Source organism: Tachysurus vachellii, chromosome 7 (genome assembly GCF_030014155.1).
Source record: "Tachysurus vachellii isolate PV-2020 chromosome 7, HZAU_Pvac_v1, whole genome shotgun sequence".
NCBI classification, from domain to species: Eukaryota; Metazoa; Chordata; class Actinopteri; order Siluriformes; family Bagridae; genus Tachysurus; species Tachysurus vachellii.
The window spans coordinates 2290193-2302500 of record NC_083466.1 but is presented as its reverse complement, the minus strand read 5'-3'; the positions used below and the strand labels follow the sequence as shown (position 1 = coordinate 2302500).

Below are 12308 nucleotides of genomic sequence, written 5' to 3'. Positions count from 1 at the left end.
CACACACACACACTCTCATTCACTCATACAATCACACACTACGGACAATTTTCCAGAGATGCCAATCAACCTACCATGCATGTCTTAAGACCGGGGGAGGAAACCGGAGTACCCGGAGGAAACCCCCGAGGCACGGGGAGAACATGCAAACTCCACACACACAAGGTGGAGGTGGGAATCAAACCCCCAACCCTGGAGGTGTGAGGCGAACGTGCTAACCACTAAGCCACCGTGCCCCCCTTCTTTTTTGTTATTCTGATATAAATTTGATATCTTTGCTCATGATCATATTATGATCATATAATCATACATAATCATACAATGATCATATTACACTGGATGGGGATCTCTGTTTGGTTTTGTAGGTGTTAAGTAATAAGATTTATATATATATAGTTCCTATGCTGATGAGCTCGGCCCCAAGCACTGGCCAGATTCCAGATTCATCCATGTGATGAAGTTGAGGCAGGCTGCTCTCCAATCAGCTCGGGCTCAATGGGCTGACTACATCCTGGTGAGTTTTATTGTGTCATTGTTGACTGTTTTATCTCAGGAAACTAGCAAACATATACATATATATATATATATATATATATATATATATATATATATACGTATGTTTGCTTTGTGGATGTCAGATTGAAAGCTGTCAGCTTGTTTCACGATGGTACCAGTAACTCTTACTTATCTTACTCACCCTATCCTTCTAGTTTGCAGACAGCGATAACTTGTTGACGAACCCGAAGGTCCTGAGCCAGCTGTTAGCCGAGAACCACACACTGGTGGCCCCTATGTTGGAATCCAGAACGCTTTATTCTAACTTCTGGTGTGGAATGACTGCGCAGGTACACTGTGTTATCTTTAGGGTTTTAGTTGACATTTATTAGTGTAATTAGATGGGGTTGTGGTATGTGGATAGGCTTTTGAACGAAAAGCTGTGAGCTCAAACCCCAGCACCACCACCACCACCACCACCAAGTTACCACTGCTAGCCACTTGAGCAAGGCATTTTTAACCCTTAACTACTAAGTTGTGTAAAAAAAAACCTTTGGTTAAAAAATTAACCTTTTGGTTAAGGGCATCCGACAAATGCCATAGATCCCAAAATATAAATTCCAAGACACATCCCTATTACATCCTTGTGTTTGTTGGATTGTTATACAGTATACTGTATGTAGCAGGAGATTGTAGGATTTTAGCTACTCTACTGTACTGTATCTCTAACTTTCTTTACACAGGGATATTATAAGAGAACCGATTCCTACATTCCCATTCGAAACTGGAAGAGGGTTGGGTGCCACGCCGTGCCAATGATTCACTCCACCATGCTGCTGGATTTACGCCGCTACACCAGCCGCAATCTGACCTTCTACCCGCTCCACCAGCTCTACCCATGGATCCTGGATGATATCCTGGCATTCTCCTTTTCAGCCAGACAGGCAGGTGAGCCCGGATTTACAGCACATAGCTATTCAAACTCACCATTTGAGTCACCAAACACAACACCCAGTGTTTGAGTTCGGATTGTTACAAATCACTGACACTGGAGACTCCTTCCCTGAACGGGCAATAAACTAAAGTAAATAAACAGATAACATTAGAGCATTTTGACAACACATTCTGACCAATGGAGAAAAAAAGCATTAAGCACTTTCATCTTCATAATAATAATCATGAAAATTCACTCACTCACTCTCACTCACTCATTTTCTACCGCTTATCTGAACTACCTCGGGTCACGGGGAGCCTGTGCCTATCTCAGGCGTCATCGGGCATCAAGGCAGGATACACCCTGGACAGAGTGCCAACCCATCACAGGGCACACACACACACACTCATTCACTCACACAATCACACACTACAGACAATTTTTCCAGAGATGCCAATCAACCTACCATGCATGTCTTTGGATCGGGGGAGGAAACCGGAGTACCCGGAGGAAACCCCCGAGGCACGGGGAGAACATGCAAACTTCACACACACAAGGCGGTGGCGGGAATCGAACCCCCAACCCTGGAGGTGTGAGGCGAACGTGCTAACCACTAAGCCACCATGCCCCAGTATGAAAATTCAATTAAATTGAATTGAGTTATGAGTCATTTTCGTATTCTCTTGCTTCCCTGCAGGAGTACAGATGTTTGTGTGCAACAGAGAGCATTATGGGTATTTGCCTGTGCCACTGCAGACCCAGCAGACTCTGGAGGATGAGACGGAGAGCTTCAGCCACACGCTCACCGAGGCGATGAGTGAGTCAAACGATGGCGAGTTTCAGAAGTTCTGACAATGCAAAATTTTCCATAAACAGACAAGTGCAAATGTTGGACTTCTACATTTTATTTTTAAATGAAAACAAATGGAAAAGGATTTTACATGTGTACATTATCTTAAAAATATAGAAACCTGAAAAAAAATAAGTTTTGATGTACTGGCATGATTCTAGACCTGAATATTACAAGATGCCCATATGTAAAAGTTAAAAAGATGGCCATATGGCTAAAAAATTCCCTGACATAAACCCTACAGGACTCTAAACCTAGTGAAGAAAAGGAAAACGAGGCCGTCGTGTTTTACTCACATGGTGATTCACACAGGCTTCTTTCTATACGAGTAGCTTTCACACCCTTTTGCGTAAACTCGCACCTCGTTCCTTTTCTCCTACGTCTCTCAGATGAACATGTCGTTCTGTTATGAAATCCCTGCAGTTTAATAAGACCGTATGGAATAGATTTCTTGACACTGAATTCTTCTCTGTGCTCCTGTAGTTGATTTCGACTTGGAGCCTACACGCTATTTGCACAAGGCTTCGAGAAACAAAGAGCGAATGGCGTTCGACGAGGTACCGATGTCTGATGTCTCTTTATAATTTACGTCAGCACGTGTAGTGTACGAATAGTGCGATAATGATAAACCAATGGTGGAGAACTTACTGTGAGATACAAAGCAGTGATGCTGGAGACTCCTTCCATAAAATGTTTAAGATAAATTTCCTTCACCATATCATCGATTACACAATTTTCTATCTTTCTTTCTTTCTTTCTTTCTTTCTTTCTTTCTTTCTTTCTTTCTTTCTTTCTTTCTTTCTTTCTTTCTTTCTTAATCCATTAATTCTTTAATAAAAACAACACATTTGTTATTATTCCTAGAATAGGTTAGTTAGGTTACTATAGAAACAACATTATATTACAATACAAATATTTCTTGTGGATTTATTTATTTATTTATTTATTGGACTCTTCTGTAGTTAGTCTTCTTGCAAATATTAATCCAGAATATTCCTCCCTGTTTGTTTGGGTCAGATCTACATCATTAATCTACTGCGGCGCACGGACCGTAGGTCACGAATGTTGCGGACTTTGGATGTTTTAGGGATCGAAGTGACGTTGACTGATGCAGTGGATGGCAAGTACGAGATAAAAAAAAAGAAAACAGATGAAAATCGTGCACACGTTTACGGAAGTCCTAAGAGGCCATGCATTATTAAGTTTTTTTTTTTTTTTTTGTCTTTCTTGTTTTATAGCGATCAAGACTTAATTTTCTCCTGATCTCGACATAAAAAAGTTGTTTTCTCGTTATCACGACTTGAGAGGACATCCCTCTCTACTGTATATATACAGAGATAAAGCCCATCTCTGCTCGAGGCAACTGGTAAAAAGTCGTGACAGTGAGAAAACAACTCGAGATCACAATAAAATTAATTCGTTCTAACGAGAAAGCGACGCTTGTTGAGATTACAAGAAAACTATGTCGTCACAGCGAGAAAACAACTCTTGTTATGTCGAGATTACGAAAAAATTAAATCGTGATAACGACCATACAGGAAAGAAAAAATATAATAATGCATGGCCTCTTAGGACTTAAGTATACGTGTCATATAATTAGCTTTTGATAAAAAGAAAACATTAAAAACAATCCTCTTTACTTCAGGGCTCTGAACTCGTCACAGCTACAGGTTTTGGGCATTGAGATGCTGCCCAGCTACCGAGACCCCTACTCTGACAGAGCGCTCACTAAAGGAGAGATCGGATGTTTTCTCAGCCATTACAACATCTGGAAGCAGGTAGGAGCAGTACATGTTCTGTTCAAATGAATGTTTGCAAGATAGAATAAAGCAACAAAGCATGCTCAAAGGTTCAGAGATAAAATCGCAGAGCCGTCCATAAAAGGTTTTGGCTCTTGATACTGTAGGTCTGCGGTACTTCAGAATTTAACTCATGCTCAGAATTTATCCCTGCATCTCACGGCACATCCAGTCAGTTTTACATTTTATAAAATGGTGGTATGGAAAATAAATTTTTATTAAAAAGCTTCAGAATTGTTACAAAACCTTAAAAAATGTATATTTAACATGACGACTTAATGGGGGCACGGTGGCTTAGTGGTTAGCACGTTCGCCTCACACCTCCAGGGTTGGGGGTTCGATTCCGCCTCCGCCTTGTGTGTGTGGAGTTTGCATGTTCTCCCCGTGCCTCGGGGGTTTCCTCCGGGTGCTCCAGTTTCCTCCCCTGGTCCAAAGACACGCATGGTAGGTTGATTGGCATCTCTGGAAAATTGTCCGTAGTGTGTGATTGCGTGAGTGAATGAGAGTGTGTGTGTGTGTGTTCCCTGTGATGGGTTGGCACTCCGTCCAGGGTGTATCCTGCCTTGATGCCCGATGACGCCTGAGATAGGCACAGGCTCCCCGTGACCCGAGGTAGTTCGGATAAGCGGTAGAAAATGAATAAGTGAGAGATGACGACTTAATATGCTGCTTTTTTAATGCATGGCAATTTTCCTTAGTAACATTTAAGAATTTTCTTGAAAATCTAATTTGGCACGCTAATTTATTTAAAAAGTATGATTTGAGGGAAAAAAATCTGTTTAAATTGTAAATGTTTTGCACCGTTATCTATATTCTGTATCGAAAAGACAGAATCTTCCAGTGTTGGGCAATACATACTGTAGCGCATTAGTTACTTTTGACAGTAACTAATATTCTAACGCATTACTTTTTAAATAAATTAACTCCGTTACCATGTGGTGCGTTTGTCCGTTACTTTTAAATTAATTCATTTAGGCTGAAGTGTAGCCTACAGACTAACCTGTTTACAGCAGCGACGCATTGTAGGATCGGTGGATGCCAACCTGTAAACACGAAGACGCCGCGCTGTGGGCGTGTTTCCGTTTATTCATGTATGTGCGGCAGTAACGGCGAGTCAAGGTGAGAGCAAGACAAGTTTTTCTAAGTGCTCATTATTTCACTTTAGTTGAGCATAAAGACAAAAACATTTTAGTCAAATGTAAGCTGTGTCTTTCTGGTTCGAGGTCCTATCTACTGTGATAAACAGCAACACCAATCTGTCGAAGCACCTCCAGAAACTAAATGCCTAGAATCTAACCCGGTGTCGGTGGACACACTCGAAGTGAGTCAAGCCCCTTCAGCCAAATAACAGCGACTAGATTTTAACCGGACCGTTTTTTAGTTACTTTTTTAAAGAAAGTTCTTTAATGTTCCCATCAATGAACGTTCTTTAAAAAAGTAACTAAAAAGTTACCTTTAACAGTAACGCGTTACGTTTTGGTGTAAGTAATCAACAAAGTAATTGAGTTACTTTTTGAATGAAGTAACAAGTAACTGTAACTAGCTACTATTTCTTAGTAACTAGCACAACACTGGAATCTTCACAACTCCAGTAATAAAAGTACATCAAGAGGCAAGGCAAGGCAAGTTTATCAAAGTCATTCAAAGTGCTTTACATAGAAATTAGAAAACAGTTTATGAGAGAAAAAAAAATATGTAAAAATAAGAGGCATACGATAAAAAAGAACAATTTAAAAAAATAAATGTGATTTTGATAAAAACAGTTTAAAATATTCATTTATCTTCTACCTCTTATCCGATCTACCTCGGGTCACGGGGAGCCTGTGCCTATCTCAGGCGTCATCGGGGAACAAGGCAGGATACACCCTGGACGGAGTGCCAACCCATCACAGGGCACACACACACTCATTCACTCACACACTAGGGACAATTTTCCAGAGATGCCAATCAACCTACCATGCATGTCTTTGGACTGGGGGAGGAAACCGGAGTACCCGGAGGAAACCCCCGAGGCACGGGGAGAACATGCAAACTCCACACACACACACACAAGGTCGAGGCGGGAATCGAACCCCGACCCTGGAGGTGTGAGGCGAACGTGTGTGTGAACCACTAAGCCACCGTGACCCCCAGTTTAAAATATGTTAAAAAGAATAAAACAGGAGTAAAAGTGATTTGGATAAAAAGTGCAGTCATTGTGAAGCAGCACAGTGCTCATTTAGTAAATGCAGAGTTAAACAGATGTGTTTTTAATCTTGATTTAAAAGTGTCTACTGTTGAAGCACATCTGATCTCTTCTGGAAGCTGATTCCAGCTATAGGTGGCGTAATAACTAATTTGCTGCAGCTGTCTAATGGTCTTTTTGGGGATCCCAGTAAGGAGAGAGAGGAAAGAGAGAGGAAAGAGAGGATGATTTTAGTTCCTCCAATGTAATAAATAAAAGGGACAAACATGTAGTTGTTGATGAATCAACTTTGGGGTGATAAAGGAAACTTAACATCATAACACGTTTCCAATAACAGCACAACCTATTATGGTTTATTTCTTACACGAGGAAGGACGATCCTGATAAAGTGCACACACATTAAGAGGACCCAAGGCTTGGATTTCCCCCATTCTATAGAGTGCATTTTGTCTCCTTCAGGTGGTGGAACGTAAACAACAGCAGGTACTTGTGCTAGAGGATGACATTCGCTTTGAACTTAACTTCAAGAAACGCCTGAACACAATCATGAAGGACGTACAGCGGACGCGGCTCCAGTGGGATTTGATGTACGTACTGAGTGCATTTGTTTTAGATATGGCCCAGGTTCCTGTCAGGCTTTAGGAAAGCACAAGGCAAGAAAGCAGAGTAACAACAAAGCAACCAGAAGCTGATTTAAAAGAAAGGGTAGTTGGAGCAGACCTACAATTTGTGACAGACTGAGATTATGAAAAGTGGTTCTACAGTTGCTGTTTGCACCAATTATCCTAATAACCCTCAATTTTCCGCCTCTCTCCCAGATACGTGGGCCGTAAGCGGTTGCAGGTGAAGAATCCAGAACGCTGGGTGCAGGGGATAAAGAACCTGGTTTACCCTCATTATTCCTATTGGACTCTGGGATACGCTCTCTCTCTTCAAGGTGCTAAGAAACTGCTGGAGTCAAAACCTTTGGGCAAAATGCTGCCAGTAGATGAGTTCCTGCCGGTTATGTTCAACAAACACCCCAAGTATGTTATAGTTTAGTAGATTTTACACTTCCGCACATTTTGGAACCTTTATTTTTGACAATGGCTTATATTCATTCATTCATTCATTCATTCATTTTCTACCGCTTATCCGAACTACCTCGGGTCACGTGGAGCCTGTGCCATCTCAGGCGTCATTGGGCATCAAAGCAGGATACACCCTGGACGGAGTGCCAACCCATCGCAGGGCACACACACACACTTTCATTTACTCACACACTCACACACTACGGGCAATTATGGCTTATATTCTCAGACTAAAGTTATACATTTGAGAGCAAACCATCCTTTGCTTCCTCCATTGTTACTATAAGAATGTTAGAAAGTAAGAATGTTCAATAACAGCATGTCTGACAGTAGTGCTAGCTATATGTCATGGGATGGGGTCACAATGTTCTGGTTACTTCTAAAGAACTTTAAACGCTCAGCTACCAATGATTTTCTAACATGGGTTTATGTTCTCAAATTTACTACCGATGGATAGACAACAGAAAGAAAAAAAAAAGAGAACAGAGTACTGATATATGTCTGGGGTGGGGTTCAAGGGGTAGCACGTTCGCCTCACACCTCCAGGGTTGGGGGGTCGATTCCCGCCTCCGCCTTGTGTGTGTGGAGTTTGCATGTTCTCCCCGTGCCTCGGGGGTTTCCTCCGGGTACTCTGGTTTCCCCCCCCGGTCCAAAGACATGCATGGTAGGTTGATTGGCATCTCTGGAAAATTGTCCGTAGTGTGTGATTGCGTGAGTGAATGAGAGTGTGTGTGTGTGCCCTGCGATGGGTTGGCACTCCGTGCAGGGTGTATCCTGCCTTGATGCCCGATGACGCCTGAGATGCCACAGGCTCCCCGTGACCCGAGGTAGTTCGGATAAAGCGGTAGAAAATGAATGAATGAATTGATAGGGATCTTGAATGGGGATTAGTGTGTTGACAGGGATATGGGGATTGATCTGGAGTTCATTGATATCCATTAGATCAAATCCTGACACTTTATAGCCATAAAATGATCTCTTTATTCACAGGGAAGAGTACCTGGCTCACTTTAAGCAGAGGGACCTGATAGCGTTCTCAGTGGAACCTCTCCTAATCTACCCAACCCACTACACAGGCGAACCAGGCTATAGCAGTGACACCGAGACATCCACCATCTGGGACAATGAGAGCATTAACACAGACTGGGATCGTCAGCATTCCAATGAAAAGCAGAACCGTGGAGATGCAGCCACTTTACCTACTTCAGATGGGGGCAGCAGAGATGAACTCTAAGTTAACCAACCACAGGGGGGCATTGGGCAGCATGGGGTAACTTTTTATAGGCATGAAAATCTGGTCACATATTCAAATGTTTACATTTGCAAATACAAATGTGTGTTACACACTTCTTGGGTTATCCATTAATGGTTTTATATACAGTAGAACATGTTTCCAAAAACGGTTCCCCAAGTTCACCTCTCAGAAGAGAAGGACCATTAATTATCCAATGAACTTGAAGAACCTCAGGAAAACCTGTTTGCACCATTCCTTTACACAGTGAATACATATATTTTTGGGGAAACGGTTCTTCAATGGTTCTTTGGATGGCTTAAAAATACAAAACCTTCTTAACTCACAAAAAAAATTCTACCGTACCCCTCAGGAATCTTTAAGGGTTTACTGAATAAATAAACGCTTCTTGAAAAGGTTCTTGATGCATTTTTGATATTCTTTTTGAAGCATTTTGATGTAATGTTCTACGCTAAATCTTTAAGCACCCCCCCAAGGTTCTTACGGGTAAGGCTTGAAAGTTTCCCACAGGCTTCATGATAATTAAGAAAATTGTGGATTCCTGAATTCTTCCTGGACCCTTAGGAAACCCCTTGTTGTGTTCTAAACCAAACCTTGAAGGGCTTCTCCAGAAGAACAACCGATAATAAAGAAACAAGGAAAATGGAAGGTCTTTTACGATATATTAATCTGCTTCAAATAATGTTCTTTTGTTTTCTGTATCATTACATTCCCACAAATTCCAAACCTATCAGGGTAGTTTGAACCAGCCATTAAAAAAAAAAAAAAAAAGACAAACAGAATAATCATAATAAGTAAATCTTTTTTATTTAAAAAGCACTGGCAGTTTCTTGTGGTTTGAGGCAATCAATTAATCCAAATATTAGCAAAGTTTCATACCTCACAATGTGCTATGAGAAAAAAAAACAACCCACAAATAGCATGTAATAAATTAAAATCAGCAGAGAAACACCGACAGAAAACCAACCATAACAAAAAGAAATGAAAATAAATCACATGCTTACACGTTAGAGAAGAATGGAGATTCTCGGCATTCATTGTTTTTTTTTTTTCCACCTGAGGAGATGCATTAAAGCCAGAATCCTTATGAGGTCATAACCTTGTCAAAAGGAAAGAGACTTTGATGCAGTCTTGACAGACTTACTAGTGTGATCGCTGACCTGCACAAAAATGGAGTGTATTTGGTTTTAGTGTGTACAAAACAAGCTTTAGGATAAAGGAGGTCAAGATTGGATTGACACGAAGCAAGAAGGCAGTTTTATAAACCAGGATTAGCTTTATCTCTCACTACAACTGATCAAAACAAAGGAAAACAAAATACCATTTAGACAGACTTATAAAAACACTGGGGTGCCCAACAAGTTTTACTAGCTGTTAGCACTACATTTAACAGCTAAACTATTCCAGTTACACAGGCTTTTATCCTAAACTAGCTCAGAGGGTATCACTATACATACTTTATAGGTTACACAAGACCGTCAAAGGAATGCTTCACTCATAAATGCTAACATGGCTAATAAAGAGTAAAGGTTAGGATGATATAATTTGCATAAAAACGGATCTATTCAGTGTTCGAAACATTTGCATGTTTTGTTTGAGACATTTTGAAACAGAAGAATTAAGATAAATGAAAGAGACAGCAGATACAGCGTTAGGGACGCTAAAGTCTTCTGTTCATTACTAGTAATGCTAACATTTTTGTACTGAGCATTCTTTTAACACACACACAAAAAAAAGTAAAACAGCAAAAGAAAATAGATTAGTGACAAAGAAAAATTATTAAACAGTACAAAAGGAAACAGAACTGACAAGAGACAAGTGGTGGTTTTTTGCATCAAGACACCCACTGAGGGGAAAAAAAAACGAATAAAAAAGACACTAACCTAGCAAACTAGCCTTAAAAATGGACTTCATCATATACTACCTAGAAGGCCACTACAGGTTACCGAAGTAACTTTCTCCACAAAGGGCTAATAAAGATGGCTAATAAAGCTAAACATATATAGCATGATCTAACTTGCATAATGCTAACCAGCTACTGCTGGATGTTAGCAACATTAGCTTTTGTCATTTTATTTGTTTCCTTTTTAGTACTAATAAAACAGCATGTGACACATTTACAATAAAAAAAAAAAAAATATATCAAAGACCAGAAAAATAAGATTCTATGGTTTTTATGACTGACATTTACTGGTCATGAATTAGCATTGCTAGTGCTGACTGTAAACTGATTAGATGTAGGAAAGAATGAGAGGTTTGAAAGGCATTTGAACTCGAAAGCCACTGAAATGAGACAAGCCACAAGACAAGGAATCGCGGATAAATGTTGGCGTAGGGTGAAAGCTAAACCATAAACAAACAAACAAACAAACAAACAAAAATACATTTACTAAGGACAGCATGAGAGACAATCAAATTCTCAAACGTTTCAAACAAAAAGAGACCAGAGGTATAATATTGGCTTGTTTTTTGTTTCTTTTGACACCCGTTATGAAAAAAACTGACCTTTTCTTTGTAATCTGTTGCAGTCATTAGTTTGACCTTTGTGGTGTGTTACAGTTCAGATAACTGCCTGCAGCTATCCGTTGCAGTCCTTGTATTGCATTATGTGCACAGATGAAGATAGTCATCTCGTAGACCGTAGAAAAAAACAAAACCTTTGCGTCGACGGAAAGAAAGTTGAGAAAAGTGACGATGGAGTTCTTTGACTGATATTTATCCAAGAAAAAAACATGATAATACAGGAAAAAGAAATATTTTTTTTCTGTGAACGACCAAGTCCGTTTCTTCCCTTTATCGCACTTTATTCAAGCACTTGGAAAAAGGTGCATCCCGAGACTTAAGTGTTCCGTGATGGGTCTCGCTCGAAATCCACAGTGTTCCTTTTGTTAATATATATATTATACTTATTGTTATTTTTGAAGACGTATAATTATACAGTGTTACCCATCACGCTAACAGACAGATGCATCACCTAGAAGAAAAGTGCAATATTGCATATTTGTATTTTATTTTTGTTGAGGAGCAAAAAAAAAAGAAGGAAACAATTAAAAACACCTTGCGATGTACGATACCTATTGAAAGTGTGTAACGGTAAACAATGGTGCAAAATTAAGGCTTTCTGAAATTCCTGATGTGTTTACATTGTTCACTGAGATAGATGTGTTTGGAGAGAAAGATTAGCGCTTTCTCTCTCTCTAATTAATACATACATACATACATACATACATACATACAGCACACGAACAAGGAGCACTAGCCTATCTGTTTAAGCAGTCGAGTGCCCTTTATCCCTAAGGTCTTAAAATCATTATAATTTATGTTAACATCTCTACTTTAGAAGCTTCAAGCATAGCTATTCACTCACACACGGACATCAAGCCATCCGCAATGCTTCAGCATGAGGTTACACGTCTATAATGTTTTTTTTTATTAAAAAAAAAAAAGTTGTTTTATGTGAAAATAATTAAAAGCACGTCAAAAACCACATTTCAGTGGTCATGGAAGTCACGGTTGAGCCCCTCTGTTATTTGGAAGGAGCAAATTAAAACCAAAAAAAAAAAGAAAGGAAAAACAATAACTTATGCCATTATTCGAGATCTCAAAGAATGGAAATGTAAGATATCCCAAGTGAAATATATCTTTCATTTTCCATCCATGGTTTCATAAACCATGTTTGAGTATTAACCAGCGACGTTAAGTTATATAGAAATGAACACCACT

At 39.9% G+C, this 12308-nt stretch overlaps 1 protein-coding gene across 1 annotated transcript in view; it reads left to right on the top strand.

Annotated features, from left to right (window-relative positions):
* colgalt2a (collagen beta(1-O)galactosyltransferase 2a) overlaps window positions 1-8567 on the top strand; it is a 12002-nt gene extending 3435 nt beyond the window's left edge. Inside the window, exons 3-12 of the mRNA XM_060873591.1 lie at window positions 397-514; window positions 711-845; window positions 1239-1443; window positions 2127-2246; window positions 2763-2836; window positions 3297-3403; window positions 3925-4057; window positions 6723-6850; window positions 7082-7288; window positions 8324-8567. Coding sequence (XP_060729574.1) covers window positions 397-514; window positions 711-845; window positions 1239-1443; window positions 2127-2246; window positions 2763-2836; window positions 3297-3403; window positions 3925-4057; window positions 6723-6850; window positions 7082-7288; window positions 8324-8567 — 1471 coding nt within the window. The remainder of the gene's footprint in view (window positions 1-396; window positions 515-710; window positions 846-1238; window positions 1444-2126; window positions 2247-2762; window positions 2837-3296; window positions 3404-3924; window positions 4058-6722; window positions 6851-7081; window positions 7289-8323) is intronic.
* The last annotated feature ends 3741 nt before the right edge of the window (window positions 8568-12308 follow it).